General features: G+C 38.2%; 1 protein-coding gene across 1 annotated transcript in view; it reads left to right on the top strand.

Moving 5' to 3' along the window:
* Window positions 1-19511, top strand: part of LOC143171932 (rapamycin-insensitive companion of mTOR) — a 91978-nt gene that overhangs the window by 15906 nt on the left and 56561 nt on the right. The window contains exons 3-5 of the mRNA XM_076361114.1: window positions 9864-9928; window positions 15481-15612; window positions 16636-16699. Coding sequence (XP_076217229.1) covers window positions 9864-9928; window positions 15481-15612; window positions 16636-16699 — 261 coding nt within the window. The remainder of the gene's footprint in view (window positions 1-9863; window positions 9929-15480; window positions 15613-16635; window positions 16700-19511) is intronic.

The raw sequence follows: 19511 nt of genomic DNA, 5'->3' as shown, positions 1-19511 counted from the left end.
GGTCTAGATTTTTAAGGGGATGGGGGAGTATCCCCCTATTTATTAAGGAGAAGGAAAGCAATCACCCTTTAAAAATTACTGAACTAGACTCCAAGATTTTATGCAGAAGTTAAATAACTTTATATAAAATTGATTAAAATAATGGTGGTCAGCAATCGACAGAATTTGTTACTTTATCTGCAAGAATGATACCATAAGGCAGATATTTTGTTTGATGTTTGCATGCCCAAGAGATGTAACTCCATTTTCACTTCTTTCACTTCAAGAGGAGTTTTAACTAGTGACGTTCAAGTCACCACAGCACCCGTGCTTACTGTGCAAAGTACGCTGTATACATGATATTTTACAAGAACTTGCATTTCATTCATCAAATTTTAGCTAGTACTTCTTATTAGTAAAAAACTTTAATGTTCATGTTCTTGGCTCTTTGACTGTAGAACGTGGGTTATTCTTGCTTAACAGGTGCTGTAGCATCTTAAGTTTTCCGCTCCAAGAAATTAGCATTCCCAGTTCTGATGATATTCAGGCTATGGAAAGTTACGTTTTGTTCTGAATTGCAGCTGTGGCAGACTCGGAAATTTTTCTCCTCATCTGCTGCTCATCACCTAATACCTGAAGCTGCAGTTTTGTGGGCAAAAAGGCTTGTGAAGTACTGCCTAATCTGTATTGGACAGAAATAATCTTGTTTCTTTCAAACTGCCTATATCACTATTTAAGCTAACCTGAATTTTGACCTGAAAACTGTTTGAGGATTTGACCTCTAGTAAATGGTCAGTGACACCTTCAGTTGTCACAGCAGTTTGCAAGCTCAGTATGTGCCTTTGGCTCCAGTAAGCTGACTAGGTTTACCCATCTTTCATTTATATGGCTAGCTACGTAAGGCAAGCGCCTTGAAGTTTCCTGACTTCTTCTGATTAATACTAAAACATCATGGTTATTTCCTTGGGGTTTTCCCCACCCCCATGAGAAGTAGTAAGTGATAAATTACTGAAAACCAGAAGGAACTGTACAGTTGCATTTACTTAGTGGAAAATATCTTTTGGATTTGAAGTATTCATTTAGAATCCTTTATTATAGAAGGCTTATTCCACTGTTAGCTTCTGAGAGATCCTTCATACCTTCTTAAACCTAAAAGCATATTTAAATAATGAACAGGAAAAAAAAATCCACAGATATTGTTATAGGGATTTTTATTTTTCATTCAAAAAAGAAAGGTGCTTCTTTAAGGTCAAAATGAAACTTAATTCATTTTAGCTTAACCCTAGCAATTGAATAGCATCAGTGATATGGAAAATGATATTTTCAATCTGCTCAAAACTAATTCCGTCATTATTTAATGAGGCTCTACTACTCTGCTTTATATATCTGTTAGCTTTTGACCATACTGCTAAATTTCACTAGGATATGGATTGATTTTGGGGCTACAGAGGCTCTCACGGATTCAGTCTCTCTGTCTGATTCATAGTCCTTTGCATTGTTTCTTGCTCTGCTTCTGTTGTCATTTTAGGGTCTTGGCTGTCCTTTGTAAAACCCAAGTATCTTAGAATCTGAATATAGTATTGACTGACTGTAACATTCATCCAAATAGCTATACACCACTATGGGCAAAACTTGATACTTCATGATGAAATATGTAGCAGATAGGAACAGAATATCTGCTTAGGGGCATTCAGCTGTGGAACAAACATGGAGAGCTAATGGGTCTAAATCCAGAGGACGCAGTTTCAGTAAGGGCTTCTCTTAAGACTAGGATCTACTAAGTAGTCTCCTTGTAAATATTACCAGTGATTGTTCAAACTGTATTTCCAAAATTACAATATAATAATTAAAATTTTGGACACTTGGAATATCATACTTCTACCTGTTAATTGCTGTGACTATTCTGTTAAATATAAATTTGGATGGTCTCGGTGTGCACTCAACTTGTGTATGCTGTTGACCTCCTGTGGTTTTGTTGTTTTGAGCTACTGTTTCCAAGACATGTTGATATGTTACTCATTGCTGTGACTCATCCAAGTAGCATTAAAAACTCATAGCTGACAATAAACATGAAAAAAACCTTCACTGTAACTTAGTCACTGTCTGGCCTAGCCTAAGTATCATTTTGTCCTAATAGTAAATCATCCACTCAAAGATTCTGTGCTATTCCCATTCATTTACCATTATATCAAAAAATTTTGAATTTTAGAGTTGAATTATAGGCAGTTTTAACAAGCAAAGTATATTCTCTGTGTGTGTGTACATATATTAAAATATATAAAATTTATTGTGTATATATAAAATATATACACTTTCTATAAAATATATATGTAAAAAATAAAATATATTTGCATAATTACAGGCATTTACATGATATGATAATCCATTGCCATTTTAGTAAAATATAGCAATGTGTAGCCAAAAGCAGATTTTAGTATTCTGGTACTGCTTGCCTTCAAACTTATACTACAATGATATGCATATTAATTGTTAAATGTTACAGTCAAAAACATGACAGTTATACTTGGCTTTGTCAGGAATTCAGCCATCTACAAACATCACTGCATTTGGACCAGAATCATTGACCTGCTTAATGTTGTTTGAAGTTGAAATGAGAAGAAAGTGGCAAAGTTTTCCCTTAAATATATTTAAGACCGGACATTTATTTATAACTGAGCTAATACCCAAAGCATTGAGACCAGCTGAACAGTATCTTCTTTATAGCAGCTTCCATGACTTCCCCCCCCTCTTTAAACATATATCAATCCAACCTTACTTTTGCCATTTTTTTTCCCCTAGACTAAATAAACCAAATGTTTCAGCCTTCACGGGTGTATTTTCTAGCTGCCTTGTACATTTTTCTGCTATACTTTTTCCAGTTTGTCTGCTCTTAAAATGTGGTGCCCAAAATTTTGTTCTTTGTGCAGCTTTGAGAGCAACCTGCGAAGTGGAAAAAAGGTCTCTTAATCTCAAACATAATGCAGTCCTATTAGTATTTCCAAAGGTAAAATTTCCTTTTTTGGAAACGATATCACATTAACTCATTTAGTTTATAGATTGCTGTAACTTACAGATCTTGCTTTACTTTTGAAATTTGTTTTGTATGTGACATTCTGAATGTTTTCTGGACATCTTGTACTTCTCTGCTGGACTCCTTTCAGCTTTTCTGTCTCTCTCAGCGTGTGGTACCCTGAATGTTATGATATGCTGTTCCCTTTATTTAATTAAATTTTCTTACCCGGTTTGGGCACTCCTTTCAAATCACTGAAACATTTTGAATTCTGATCTTGCCGTCCATCTTTTAAATTCTTTTCTAGCTGGAAATCCTGTAAGCACACTACCATGTGTAAATTGTAAAGAAAACCAATACATAAGTAATGGCGGCCTGTTGGAATGAGAGTAAACTAATAGCTAAAGTAGCTAATCTTGTACTTACTTTTTTCAGCTAATTTTATCTGTTCATTTTCTGTGAGAGATGTTTCACATGTATGCACAGACACAATCACACACTTTAATAATTATCATCACATTCAGAAATTTGTATCCACACAGCGGTTATAACTCGAGGAAAGTTTAACTGTCGTCAGGTTACATGACTATGTTTGAGTTTCAAGATAAGGTCAAGTTTCTTTCTACATCAGTGAGGGTGTGTGCAATGGGAGTACATATATAGAGGAAAACAGTTTGTATTGAGGAGCTAATATCCACACTGTATGTATTACAGTAAGGAGTGGTTACTGAGGGCTAGACTAGAGTTAGTCCAGTGAGCTGAATGCCCTTTAGCAATTGCAGCAGGTTAGGTGGGCTCCTGGAACGTGTTGTCTGCTTTAGTTTCATCTCAGGACTGCTCAAGACGCAAACCAAAGCACAGTAAGTGCGATGACAGGAGACGCTTCAAAAATGCACTTGTGTTCCATAAAATAGCAGCTTTCTCAGAAATGTTTTTTTTTCCTACATCAGAATTATAATTCTGGGGTTTTTTTAAGTAGGAAAAAAGACTGTTGAAGATAATATGGTATGTTAAATTAGGATTTCTCATTTGTGTCTGGGGTGGAATGATGGGGAAAGGTTTAGATGTATAAATGATGAGCCTAAACAACTACTGATGTACTTTTGTCTGAAACTGAACAACGAACTGTTTTTACTCACTGTCTTATCACACGTTTTGTTTACACTGCCAGCCAATTTTTAGAGTTCATAACTTGTCAATAGAAATGCTAAAGCAGCAGTAGTGGCCTTAGGTGGTCCAAGAACATGGCATAAAAATAGATTGATGCTAGGAAGTGACATACTGTCATAACCAGTTAATGCATGCAATTGCCTAGTTTTATTATCACTTAAATTTGAAAGGTGGGGGGAAATAGGTTGTATAATAACTTTCCTTATGGTTTATAATCATCTTTGATTATAGCCACTGTTAAAAATGCAAAATCCCAAATACTTCGACTAACTTAGATTATTTGAGCCCAAATATGGAGCTGATCCAGGCCAATTTAATAATCTATCTCATGAACAACTTTGGATTTCAGCATTACTGCTATGCATTTTTCTCACAATATGAAAAATAATTGTGGTAAAAAAAGCGTGATGTGGTCCTTGGAAGAATTTGTACTCATTGAGCATAAACCTAAGTGTTCGAATTTAAAGCTTTATGCTAATAAAATGGGTTTACTTAAAAGCAGAGTTTCTGTGCAGTATGCTGATTTTTCAGGTGGAGGTGAACAGTAGAACAGGAGCATGGAACACGTTAAATATTTCAACTTAATTTAACTGTTCATTTAGTTTATTATAAATTTCTTATTGTAAGTAGTAAATACATATAATGAATCATAGAATAGTTTGGGTTAGAAGGGACCTTTAAAGGTCATCTAGTCCAACCCCCCTGCCGTGGGCAGGGACATCTTCAACTAGGATCAGGTTGCTCAGAGCCCCGTCCAACCTGACCTTGAATGTTTCCAGGGATGGGGCATCCACCACCTCTCTGGGCAACCTGCTCCAGTGTTTCACCACCCTCAGCGTAAAACATTTCTTCCTTAGATCTAGTCTAAATCTACCCCCCTTTAGTTTAAAGCCATTCCCCCTTGTCCTGTCGCAACAGGCCCTGCTAAAAAGTTTGCCGCCATCTTTCTTATAAGCCCCCTTTAAGTACTGATAGGCTGCAATAAGGTCTCCCCAAAGCCTTCTCTTCTCTAGGCTGAACAACCCCAACTCTCTCAGCCTTCCTTCATAGGAGAGGTGTCCCAGCCCCCTGATCATTTTTGTGGCCCTCTTCTGGACCCACTCCAACAGGTCCCTGTCTTTCTTATGCTGAGGGCTCCAGAGCTGTTCCACAGCACACCTCAGAGGCCTTTTTTTTCCCCAAGAGCATATAATGGCCTGTGGTGGGTTGACCTTGGCTGGCCACCAGGTGCCCACCAAGCTGCTCTATCACTCCCCATCCTCAACTGGACAGGGGGAGAGAAAAATATAACAGAAGGCTCGTGGGTCGAGATAAGGACAGGGAGATCACTCAGCAATTACCATCACGGGCAAAACAGACTCGACTTGGGGAAAATTAATTTAAGTTTATTACCAATCAAATCAGAGTAGGGTAATGAGAAATAAAACCAAATCTGAAAACACCTTCCCCCCACCCCTCCCTTCTTCTCGGGCTCAACTTCACTCCCAATTTCTCTACCTCCTCCCCCTGAGCGGCATGGAGGGGATGGGAATGGGGGTTGCAGTCAGTTTATCACACGTTGTCTCTGCTGCTCCTTCCTCCTCAGGGGGAAGATTCCTCACACTCTTCCCCTGCTCCAGCGTGGGGTCCCTCCCACAGGAGACAGTCCTCTGCAAACTGCTCCAACATGGGTCTTTCCCACAGGCTGCCGTTCTTCATGAACTGCTCCTCCATGGGTCCTTTCCACGGGGTGCAGTCCTTCAGGAACAGACTGCTCCAGCATGGATCCCCCACAGGGTCACAAGTCCTGCCAGCAAACCTCCTCCAGCGTGGGCTCCTCTCTCCATGGGTGCACAGGTCCTGACAGAAGCCTGCTCCAGCATAGGCTTCCCACAGGGTCACAGCCTCCTTTGGGCACATCCACTTGCTCCGGCATGGGGTCCTCCATGGGCTGCAGGTGGATATCTGCTCCACCATGGATCTCCAGGGGCTGCAGGGGGACAGCCTTCCTCACCATGGTCTTCTCCACAGTCTGCAGGGGAATCTCTGCTCTGGCACCTGGAGCACCTCCTCCCCCTCCTTCACTGACCTTGGTGTCTGCAGAGTTGTTTCACATATTCTCACTCCTCTCTTCCAGCTGTTGTTGCGCAGCAGTTTTTCCCCCTTCTTAAATATGTTATCACAGAGGCACTACCACCATCGCTAATTGGCTCAGCCTTGGCCAGCAGCTCTATCGGACATGGGGGAAGCTTCTGGCATCTTTGCACAGAAGCCACCCCTGTAGCCCCCCCCCCCCCCCCCCCCCCGTAACAAAACCTTTCCACGCATACCCAATACATGTCCACATTCCAATTGCAATGCAGGAATAGATTTGGGTGCATGCAGTCATTGCTGCATGCCCCAATTTCAACTCTGAGGATATGATCGCATATGAGGATAAAGGACACAGTAATTAGCTCTAAAGAATAACCCAGTCTGGAGAATAAGGAGGGCAGAACAGTAGAACAAAGCAGACAGTACAGACAGGAAAGAAAAAAAAAACCAAAACACAAAACCAAAAACACACTCAAAAAGCCATAACAAAAAAAAAAGAAAACCAAAACCACCCTCAAGCCTGGTTTTGCTACATGTCCTGTGAAGACTGACAGTGTAAGGACATTTTTGTACTGAAAACTGTTAAGATGTTAGTCTCCAACATAACAAGTAATATAAAAAACAAAAAGGAAGAACGTATAACAGTGAAAGTACCACGGCAAGTAACATATTCCAAGACAATTGTTTCTTCAGTCACTTGAACTTTTCAGGCTTATGCTGTTAATTCTAAGTGTCTGAGTTAGGAGTGTTGCTGCATCTTCCTTATCAGAAACTGCTTCTCAGAAATTTCAAAGTTGTCACAAACTTTCCAGGCTTCATAGAATCATAGAATCATTAAGGTTGGAAAAGACCTCTAAGATCATCGAGTCCCATCGTCGACCCAACACCACCATGCCCACTAAACCATGTCCCTAAGCGCCTCATCTACGCGTCTTTTAAATACCTTCAGGGATGGGGACTCAACCACTTCCCTGGGCAGCCTGTTCCAATGTTTAACCACTCTTGCAGTAAAGAAATTTTTCCTCACATCCAATCTAAACCTCCCCTGGCGCAACTTGAGGCCATTTCCTCTCGTCCTATCGCTAGTTACTTGGGAGAAGAGACCAACACCCACCTCGCTACAACCTCCTTTCAGGTAGTTGTAGAGAGCCATGAGGTCTCCCCTCAGCCTCCTTTTCTCCAGGCTAAACAACCCCAGTTCCCTCAGCCGCTCCTCATAAGACTTGTTCTCCAGACCCCTCACCAGCCTCGTTGCCCTTCTCTGGACACGCTCCAGCACCTCAACGTCCTTCTTGTAGTGAGGGGCCCAAAACTGAACACAGCATTCGAGGTGCGGCCTCACCAGGGCCGAGTACAGGGGCACGATCGCTTCCCTACTCCTGCTGGCCACACTATTTCTGATACAGGCCAGGATGCCATTGGCCTTCTTGGCCGCCTGGGCACACTGCCAGCTCATGTTCAGCCGGCTGTCGACCAACACCCCCAGGTCCTTTTCTGCAGGGCAGCTTTCCAGCCCCTCTTCCCCAAGCCTGTAGCGCTGCATGGGGTTGTTGTGGCCCAAGTGCAGGACCCGGCACTTGGCCTTGTTGAACCTCATACAGTTGGCCTCGGCCCATCGATCCAGCCTGTCCAGGTCCCTCTGCAGAGCCTTCCTACCCTTGAGCAGATCAACGCTCCCACCCAACTTGGTGTCGTCTGCAAACTTACTGAGGGTGCACTCATCCCCTCATCCAGGGGGATGCTTCCTCCCCAAGCAAGTGAGAACACACGTGAGAAACTTTTGAAGGATACCTTTAGGTTAGAAGGGACCTTTAAAGGTCATCTAGTCCAACCCCCCTGCCATGGGCAGGGACATCTTCAACTAGGATCAGGTTGCTCAGAGCCCCGTCCAACCTGACCTTGAATGTTTCCAGGGATGGGGCATCCACCACCTCTCTGGGCAACCTGCTCCAGTGTTTCACCACCCTCAGCGTAAAAAATTTCTTTCTTAGATCTAGTCTAAATCTACCCCCCTTTAGTTTAAAGCCATTCCCCCTTGTCCTGTCGCAACAGGCCCTGCTAAAAAGTTTGCCGCCATCTTTCTTATAAGCCCCCTTTAAGTACTGATAGGCTGCAATAAGGTCTCCCTGAAGCCTTCTCTTCTCTAGGCTGAACAACCCCAACTCCCTCAGCCTTTCTTCATAGGAGAGGTGTTCCATCCCCCTGATCTTTTTTGTGACCCTCCTCTGGACCCGCTCCAACAGGTCCATGTCTTTCTTATGCTGAGGGCTCCAGAGCTGGACGCAGTACTCCAGGTGGGGTCTCACCAGAGCAGAGTAGAGGGGCAGAATCACCTCCCTCGACCTGCTGGCCACGCTTCTTTTGATGCAGCCCAGGATACGGCTGGCCTTCTGGGCTGCGAGCGCACATTGCTGGCTCATGTCCAGCTTTTCCTCCACCAGTACCCCCAAGTCCTTCTCGGCAGGGCTGCTCTCAATCCCTTCATCCCCCAGCCTGTATTGATACTGGGGGTTGCCCCGACCCAGGTGCAGGACCTTGCACTTGGTACAGAACATGAACATGGCACAGAGTTTGATATATTTTAATAATTTTAGAACAGGGGTATTCACTAGTTGGCACAAATGCTTCCTGAATTCCTCACTGAGGTGAAACTGTTAATACTGCACTGGCTCAGAAGTGAATGCAAAACTGAACCTCTTTTCAAAAGGACAAAGTGCAAAGCTATTGCAATCAATATTAGTCACTTGAGTTTTTGGAAGTGCTTGGAAAAGTGCTTTGGGATTTGGACGTAATATTAAAGTATTTTATAATTTTAGCTAGGGGTAGTAAATGAGATTACTAGGAATTTCTTTGTGTCTCTTGCAAAGGAGAACAGCATCGGCTCCTCTTACAGAAGAGACCGTTTTCCTTTTCTCAAGAGGCTAAAACATAGGCATGCACTAGATTGCTCCTTTTGAGATTGGTGTTGGACGTAAAAACTGCACTTGTAATAAATCTTCAGTCTTGTGCTCAAAACGGACAGATATGGTTGAAACGTTCAGAATTTGCGACAGTTTATTGGTGTCTTTTTGTGTGCATAAATTCAACCTTTGTGTTGATTTTTTTCAGAGGTACAAATTCTGTGGAATAGATGGCAGGCCAGGCCAAATGTCAGTTATGGACACTCGGCGATGCCTTTTTTCTATGCCTGTGGCAAAACATGACAGTGGACCATCAGTGTAAATCTTTGCTTCAAAATTCTCACCCAAGCCCTCTTTTTGAATGCAGATGTGCTTTGACTTCAGTCTTTTTCGCCTCTGCTCAGGTTACGGATTACACAACTAATGGCTCTTCTGAAAAGAGCTTAAAGTCAGCAAGAGGAGCAATCTGGAGTTGAAAAATTGACCAGTAGGCAGCTTACACAATTGTGCAAGCTTTTCTCTAGTATGAGAGGCCGCAGGTTTGTGTGTCTGGCGTATATAGGCATAGAATACTAACAGCAGAAATTCTCAGGGAAGTCTGAAGTTGGTAAGTTTCCCCTAGCCATGAATGAAATTCCTCAGCTTTCTTTGAAAGCATTGCTGGAAATCTTCAGTTTTACATAGTCATTCTTAAAGACTTATAAGTAATAGATGTTTTCTTTTATTTTCAGCTTCTTTGTAATACTGGCCATGCTGAAGAAAAGCTAGGTTTTACGTATGACAGCATCATAATATGGTAAGTAGTAAGGAGCACTAGAGCAATACTAGGGTACTTTAATTGTTCTAGGTGCAATTAAATCAATTTTATTTGTACTTTTGAGCTAGTGTTTTGTAGTTCTAATGTGTTTGAAATTTCATAATGCAAATATATACACCTTACAAATATTTTAATGAGTAAAATCAAATACATTATATGCTTTCAGGCAAAGAGGGGAAAAACCTCTCTAAGTTAAAGTGTGGATTTTTTTTATTCCTCGTAAATGTAAAAAATACCTCTAAATATCTCAGTACTTGCAGAAAGCACTTTTAGTAAAAACGTGCTCTTACAGAATTTAGAGTATACTCTTGATATAGAACCAGGATTTAAAGATAAACATTTTATGTTAATTTGGTGTGAATATATATCTTTGTAGCATCGCTTTCCTTGCTACTAAAAAACCCTGCGTATGTACTTTCAAGGGGAATTTTCCTATATTTTGTTGCTGTTTTGACAGTCAAAAGTAACTACATGCTTATTTCCAGAACTTCTATGTTTTTGCACAGACATTGGTAAATTTGTCCTGAGGCTCAGCATTAGTGGCAGAAACAACTAAGATCTAGTGTTTAATATGATTTAGTGTTCTTTCAATTTAGTTATCTGACTTAAGAAAGCAAGCTTAGAAAAGCTAGTCACTCTTTAAGTAAAATTTTGGGAAAACTTGTGTACTTTTTCTTGTAGAAATATTGTAAGTTGTTTTCTTAAATAGAACTGATTTTCCTTGCTAGAGCTAAAAAATGCTAATAAGTGTTTTTGTGAATCTGTATTTTGCTGTGAGCTTTAATAGGTTATTGTCTTCTGATCTTATTTCTGTAATCTATTATAGTGTTTTATGATGGGACTAAACATCACTTAAGAGTATAACCTCAAAATTCAGAGTTCTTTACTAAATATTTTCAAATACAAGTCTTAAAAGGTTATGCAAATACTATTGTTTGTTTTTATAAGAAAAAGTTTGCAGAAAGATCTGCTAATCCAGACACAATTAAGGATATTGATAAGGAACAGATAAAAATGTTGTTCTCAGCAGACACATGAAGAAAAATAGCCCCCTACTTAAAAAAAATTGCCAAAAATGGTTTTTCAAAAAATTAAAGACAGATAGCAGGAAAATTATCTTGGTTAGTGATGTTACTTTGGTCAGTCCAGTGATTCCTCTGTGTATGTACATGAGAAGCAAATTTTTTACGCATCTATGTAGATTATTCTGCTATAGTGAGAATTTTCAAGCTCAAGCGTATAACCCAAATACTCAGATATTAACAACCGTAATTGTGCTGGTTGGTGGTTCTTCAGAAATATTTATAGGATGGATTGTTTTTATGAAATACAGACTTTTCAAGCAGTTTTAAAAAATTTGCCCTACAGGGTTATAGCCATTCTGCAGTAGTATTCTGTTTGCAGGTTATTTTGCTATACAGCTACTATGAGTAACTTGCAAATACTGAACTTTTTAATTAATTTAGGAAATGACCTTGAGGTAGGCGAAGTGCATGTTATTTCCAAAGGAATATATGTAAGTTCTGTAATTTGCTCTGCTGATGTTCTCAATGTTACCTTAATTTCCATAGGGAAACCTTTTTGTTCTATAGAACAAACTTGTTTTTCTTTGAAAACAAGAAAAGTTATTTGGATGCAAAAAATACTGTGTGAGTTTTCTGCATTTGTGAAGTATGAATGGCTAACCTTAAAGCATTAAACTATAAGGAAATCGATGATTTCAATAATAATTATAGATTTCCTATAAAGTTCTAGGTTTTGGGATTAGTGACCTTGATAGAATATTTACCCAAACTAAAGACAGTTGTCTCTAGTCTGCAGTTGTCTGCAATAGTAGTCTGCAATAATTGCAATTATTCTCAAGTTAAAGATCTGGTTTTTAGAACTCATTCTCTTTTTAGTATTTTGTTAGTCCAGGTGCCTGATTATAGTTTCTTCCTGCCAGCAGATGGGGAGAATAGTGACACATTTGTTGTCATTCCCAGTGTAAATGGGTCTTGCTGGTTCCCAGAGCACCATACCATTGACAGCTGAGAGGAAGCCTTGAGCCATGAAGAAAATGGAGTGTTGGTAGGCCTCAGAAACTTTTGAGGTCTTTTAGTAATGTGCCGAGAGACTTTGGCCATAAAAGCAAAATTCAGAATTTTCACAATTACCTGACTGGATCAAATGGAGATTTGTCAAAACCAGTTATCTTTCTGTAGTGAGTAGATGAGATGCTTTAGAAAAAGGTAAAAAAAAGATCCTGTAATAGGTAATGAATATTCTTTCTTATTCCATCCTTTGTTAGTTCTTCCAGACTTTTTATCAGTCTTAATATTTATCAGCCTTAATGCTGTCTTGGGAAGTTCTTTTCATTTCTGCAGTGACACTTAAAATACTGGGGCAAGTAGTAATGCACTTACTTTTTCTCTTACACAATCATGATGTCTTTTTGGCTCTTTCAGCCACAGATGCATGTGGAGTGCACATATTAAAATAACTTTCTTGATCCGATGGCTATTTTAGAATAATGTAGTATGGGTTTATAACACTTTTTTTTTTGTCTGGATGTGCGTTAACTCACATCTAACAAGCTTGAATTTTCTTCACCATCTTGTTAACTATGCATACAGATACTTTTTAAGTTCCCTTGAAGTTTCTCATAACCCCATCCTATTCTCATTAATATAAACAACGTTGCCCTCTGTATTTCCCCTCCCCCCCCCCTTCCTCCAAATCATGAATTGTATGTTGAGTTGTGTCCACAAAAGGAGATTGTGAACCTAGTACTTAACTGGATAAAAATCAGGACAAAAATTTGTCAGGATAAAAATCTTCCATTCACCTCTGCTCTTTGAATTCATCTTTTCAGATTTTGATTTGTGAAACTACTTTTCATCACCCTATAACCTCTTTATATCCCTTAATACAATCTTCAGCAACACCTTATGCCTTTTTATACACTATTGTAATAACTCCTTTCAAGTCTTTCAAAAGATTAGCAGAATACAGTTTGTGTAAACTCTTCTGGGTGCTTCACATGGCTAACCAGTTTTATTTTAAGGTGATTTTAAGATGATAAACAGTCCTCTGGATGCGCTTTGGAATCCTTTTTGTATAGACCTGTTTATCGCCTTTTCTCCATCTTGGCCGCTACCGTTTATGATACGGTGCTAGCGAATATATGCAGATCATTCATGTTAATGTTCTTTCCAGACACTTAGATGTGAAGCTTGGTGGGCCAGTGGCAATACTTACTGATGAATTTCCTCCAGTTCTTCCATCATTTTCACTTTTTAGTCTAACTCATATTTAGTATAATAAAAAAGACTTTAGGATAGGAATCTTCACGAAGACCTCTAAAGCAATGACTTAGTACAAAGAAAGTGCTTATTTCTCTTATTTGCTTCATTCCTTCTCCCTTTCCTTTTGGGTTATCCAGTAGGTCTGATTCATTTTTCAAGTTTTCTGCTTGTGGTACAGCTGAGAAGTCAGAACACGCAGACACACGCGTGTAGGTTTTCCTACATTTTTTTTTCTGCTTGCTGTAGCATATCTTAATTGGCTTCATAAGGTCAGGTTTCTCTTTTTGCTTGTGCTACATGCTCTCAGGTTTTTGCAGTTCAGTCATTGACTGGTGGGGGTTTTTTGTTTAGTTTTTGTTTTTAATGGAGAGGCTTTTGTTCGGCCTTGTACACTTCTATATGTCATTGCTTTCATTGGACCTTTATGGATTTTTATGGTCTTTATTTTAGGGCTATGTCTTTCTGGCTAGCTATATATTTTCATTGCATTCTCACTATTTAAAGATAGTGACACATCCCTTTTTGGTCCCTTCTGCTTTTGGATGTTGTATCTCGTGATAATGTTGTCCTTTGTTGTAGTTTCACTGTTGCCAATTCTAAATTAACTTCTGTCTACAAATTAAGAATATCTTCCTCTTGTAAGTTGTAGAACAAGCTTTCAAAGCATTGATTGCTTTTGAGAAACTATTTGTCTAAAGATTGTTTTGTTCTGCCATTCAAGAGACATTTTCCTCTCAAATATAAAAGTAATGTACTTGATGGGGGGGAGGAATCCAGATTCAGTATTTGGCTGTCCTAATAAGAAATGTCATGGATAGCAACAACGCTGTTTTCATGAGTAATGGGTAACTTCTGTCCTAAAAGGAAATTCCGCTGAAGTGTCTTAAACTGGCATATCCAAACCAATTACAAATTGCGAGGTAAAAGTCCAAATAGAAAAATATCACTAAGAACAACTGAGTCTCATATGCTTCATCCCTTAGACTTCCATCTCTGCAAATCTGCAACACCTAGAAACAAAGCATGATTTGTGATCTAAAGAATACCTATTATCTACTCAACACATTTGAAGAGTTACTTTTCTTTCCATCTGCTTTTCTTGAATGACTTGGAAATAAATCTCTTCTAGTTCAGCTTTTTTAGAGGAAGAATTTTTCTTAACCTCACAATATTGAGAATCTGTTTCTTATTTGCTTCTAGCTCAGCTTGAAGTAAATACAGACAGACAATTAGTGACACTCTTTTTATGTGAAGAATTATATTTGATATTATAGCAACGATGGTCTTCCTGAAGTAATTCCCTACTTGGTGCTGAAAGTAATAATCAGTTTATCTTTATTTGCATATAGTATTGCAGCCTTTCTACTTTGTCCAGACATTGCCTGGAAGTAGGTTCCTGTTACAGTGACTTTTACACAGGCTGGCTGATCTGCAGAAAGATTCAGAAGATTTTTGGCCTTGGAATATCTGATTACCATGCATGACCATCCTAGAACAAGAAAAGAAAAAAACTTAATTTGAATAGATTGAAATTCAGTCTCGCTGGCTGAAGTATTTACATTCTTAGATGTCCACTAAAACAATCCTACTAAAATACGTGGCTGAGAGTTGGGGTTCTTTTGGTGGTTTGTTTTTTTTTTGTTGTTGTGTTGTTTTGTTTTCTTTCTTCCTGCGTAGTCAAGCAAGAGGGGCAAATCTTTTGAGGGCCTTCAAAAGGACAGTGTGTCACTTAATACTTTCAAACTCCATCTCTGGAGGTCTTCAAAATCTCCTTTCTTTTTACCTAGCTAGTAAATTTAGGAAAATACATTATGATGACAGTTATGTTTAGGAAAGCTCGCCTCGGTGCAAGCAAAATGCTACCTAGAACATCCTTGTTTTTTTAAAAGATGACATCAGACAAACAAAAAGCCACCCAGCCTGGCTACAAGTAAAGTTAACACCTTTTTCATGTCCTGTCAGGGCTGCAGTAGTTAAGCATGCATTGGCACAGAGCAGTCAACACTTGAGAAACTCTCTCTCACAAAGGATACTGTGACACATGTCCTACATCTGCTGGCAGGGTGAAGGTTTGCCTTCTAGGCTGTACAGGTGAATATCTCAAAGACAGAAAATTAATGCAGAATATTTCTCTTTAAAAATCAACCTTTTTATTTTAAATGAGTAGGTAGTAGCTGCATGTCAGATGATGAAGTCTACCTGCTGCTAAATAATTGTTTGTTCCCCTTGTTTTCTTCATCGTAGTTTGCGGTTAGCTTTACTAAATGAAGCAAAAGAGGTGCGAGCAGCAGGATTGCGAGCCCTCCGCTATCTCATTCGAGACTCCAGTATTCTCCAGAAGGTGCTAAAGTTGAAAGTGGATTACTTGATAGCTAGGTAATTTTCCCTTCCTTCTTTGTTGTAAATTATACAATTGTAAATCACTTGTTTTCTCGTGGTTGAGACAGGTGAGAAAAGGTGTTTTCATATCCTCTTACATTTTTGATATGTAGCTTTATAAAAGTAATATTTCTTCAATATGAATAATGTCCCTTTTTAAAAATAGAGGGATAATACATCACACCAGCTAATCCAAATAAAATGCTGTCCTAATATATGATATACTATGAGTAATTACAAAATTAGACAAATTATAGATGTTATTGAATCGTAAATTCCATTAATCATAAATTAATCTGTGGTGTTATTAGAAGGTTGAAACCTCAGTAATTTTCATGTCTTAAGTTGTTTTATGGGAGTTGTTCTGATTCTTTGTATTATCATAGTGCTTTGGAGCCTCTAGTACAGAGTCAGGGGAAAAAAGTAGCTCATGCCCAAGAATTTGTAATCTAAGTATAACCCATGACACAACAGAAGAATACCAAAGGGCAAACTAATAATGAGATAATAAGATCAGCATCATGAATAGATCTAAATATTATAATTTCTAGTGCTTCCTTTGTTAAAATCTTGTTGGATTTAATATACTGATATACGTGTGTGTTTGTTTATAAATATACACACAGTAAATTTTAGTGTGCTGTTTAATTTTGTTGGAGCAAAAGGATTTTTCTGATCTGAGAACACACAAAACGATGTGAAACATTACAAATACTTTGTTTAGTTTCTTTTGAAATGACAAATGCAGCTTGCTTAAAATATTTGTTAAAGCCGTTATGCCTTGTCACTGTATATTCGAGAAGGTTCTAGTGATTTAATTATAATGAAGATAACTGAAAAAAATATAAAATGAAGCTAATTGACCAATCATAATGAGTATGCTTGCTGAAAGGCAGAATTTTTAAACAGTCATAATATTCTTCTGTTTATTCAATTGCATAAATATTAATGTGAGATGTTAACAACACTAATGTTCACCTTAACTGTTATAAACAAAACGTGTTTTTAAACTTATTTTAGGTGTATTGACATACAGCAGAGTAATGAAGTAGAAAGAACACAAGCACTTCGATTAGTCAGAAAGGTAAAATCTAACTATATATGGTCTTATCAGCTGTGCCGGTCAGCTGTGCTGACTCCAAGTTTTCTCCATCAGCAGTTTTGTTTTTTTTTTTTCACATAGCCTCTAATACCTTACCTTACTTTATCATGTGAGAAGAAATTATAGCTGATAATTCAAAGGAGCGAAGGAAGGGGTAGTGCTGAGACTTGTTTTGATTTTAATCTCTTACCACTGAGAATCTTGAGTGGGCTAGAAAAATCCTGCTAATTTTCCTTTGATAGAGATCAAACTGGACAAGATTTGGGAAAAAATTATCAAATGATGAATGCAAGGGTATAAGAACCATATTATTATGTTTCATCTAATGATTTAACTTCATTGTATAGTGTGTTTAAGCATCTGTAAATCAAGGATGGGAGATTTTCTGCCATTTGAGAAATGAGGCAAATTGTCATCGCTGGAATAATCAGCTGAAGGAATGCTTCTAGCCTTATTGCTTTATCCATAGAGGTTGATGCTATCTGTAGTTCTTTTCTCAGATCCACGACAAGGCATAGTTAGTCTGTGGTGGTTACTGTACTGTGTACCCATGGACGTGGGATGTTTGAAGCTGTGGTAGTTGCATTTTCAAGTTCATTCTAGAGAAATTGGCATATACAGCTATTGAAGCTATTTTTTTTTCAGGCAATATAGTACTCTGCCATTATACCGGACTTTGCTATTCTTTATCTTGCTTACGTTCTTCTACTTCTACTGAGCATCTTAAGAAAAAACTACCAAAGACTCAAGTAAGGTTTGAAGTAGTTGGAAAAATTGTTCCCCAGGAGCACCGTGTGTTTTTAATGTTTTGTGTGTATATGTATTTTTTATATATATATATATTTAGGTTGAAAATAAGGAAGCTTGATATGTAATTTCTTAAAGTGAGCTCACTTGGTTTCTTACAGAAGAGACAATATGCTTGATTAACAATTGTGCCAAAAAGAGTTTTAAAGCTTAAACACCCACCCCACCCAAATAAACAAAAAACACAACCATAAAGGAATGGATCCTTGAGGAAGTCACAATTTATAAAAGTTCTTTGCTAATCTGGTTCAGAAAAGAGCTTCAGTGTAGGGCCAGAATAACTTAAATCAGAAGATGAAATGGAAACACATTTATAACAAATTGCTTTTATCTGGGTCAGAAATTTGTCCTCATATTCCTGGGCTTTCTTGAACATTTCCTAGTTGAGCAAAGACTTCTGTCTTGCTTGAAAGAAACAAGAGGAAGCAGGAGAAATAAATCCATTAGTTTGACTTTAAAAAAAAGATCCTGAAAGATAAATGTTAAAAAAAAAAAAAAATACGGCTTATCACAAGTGCTTTTTTTTTTCTCCATCATTGTACAAGGATGCTGTACATGGGATGTACATGCATGGAATGTACATGCTGTACAGGGATGGTGATGATTCTCCGATGCTGAGAACTATGTTGATGAATGATGTTTCCTAACATCTTTTGCTACCTAGAACATCCTTGGTTTTTTAAAAGATGACATCAGACAAACAAAAAGCCACCCAACTTGGCTACAAGTAAAGTTAACACCTTTTTCATGTCCTGTCAGGGCTGCAGCAGTTAAGCATGCATTGGCACAGAGCAGTCAACACTTGAGAAACTCTCTCTCACAAAGGATACTGTGACACGTCCCGAATGGCACATTCTGTATTTTCACAGTGTCTTTTTATTGCCCTGCTCTTGCCCTTTTCCCATCTCTCCTCATCTCCCACAAGATCTCAGACTCGGTAGTTTGATACTAGGATTCCTAAAAGATTATATGAAGGTCTTAGGAGAGGAGAATGAATGGCAAATATAACAATCAGATTTAATTAATTTGTGCAGGAGATAATTTACTATGAGCTGTGGAAGAGCTGAACTGGGTTCCACCAGCATCTCAGAACTATCGTTTTCTGTTCCAAAGTATGGATGCAATTCTTTAACCTCATCTTTGATAGCAAAAATGTCTATGTAAGAATAGCATAGATATAAAACTTTAAAACATTCTTTCACTTTCTTCTCTTTGTTTTCATAGAGTAGAAGAACAAAATGTAAAATATTAATCCTGTTTTAGGAATTTATAAAAGGCACTTAATGATAAACTTGTTTAAAAACCAGTGCAGGTTAAAGTAGTGTAGGAAGAGAAAAGAAAAACAACTTTAAACTTTTTAAACTTGGTTTCTGATTTTTTTTTTTAAGACTTTGAGTGTTCATATTCTCTTTTGACTGTACTCTGTGGGGCAGTGTTTAGTACACCTCTACACTTCCTAGTAAGAGCTTTGTAATTTAGCAGTGTCTTCATTAGCAATGCTTCAGAAAGTGTTTCTGCATCTAATAGAATTCATTCTGCCCATTTTTCAATAATTTAATAGGCAGGAAGTTTTATCTTCAAAGCAGAAGTCAGGGTGAGGTATAATATGAACCACCTTCTTTCTTCCTCTTTTTTTAAAGGAATCTTTAAAGACCAAATTCACAGTCTTTGTTACTTATTTCATCATAGCCACTTGTAAGTAGCCTTGCATCACCTGTCCTTGGTCTTTAGAATTGCATTTCAATATGTAGAGCAGAATGAAAGCAAATGGATTGTATTTATTATTTATATTTATTCTACTATTGTATTTATTCTCCATCCCTGAAGGTATTTAAAAGGCATGTAGATGCGGCACTTAAGGACATGGTTTAGTGGTGGACTTGGCAGTGTTAGGTTTACGGTTGGACTCTATGATCTTAAAGGTCTTTTCCAACCTAAATGATTCCATGATTCTACTAAAATACTTGGAATTGAATATTAAAAGAAA

Source organism: Aptenodytes patagonicus, chromosome W (genome assembly GCF_965638725.1).
Source record: "Aptenodytes patagonicus chromosome W, bAptPat1.pri.cur, whole genome shotgun sequence".
Classification (NCBI taxonomy): domain Eukaryota; kingdom Metazoa; phylum Chordata; class Aves; order Sphenisciformes; family Spheniscidae; genus Aptenodytes; species Aptenodytes patagonicus.
Note: the sequence above shows the minus strand (reverse complement) of the source record. Positions and strands in the feature narration are given on the sequence as shown.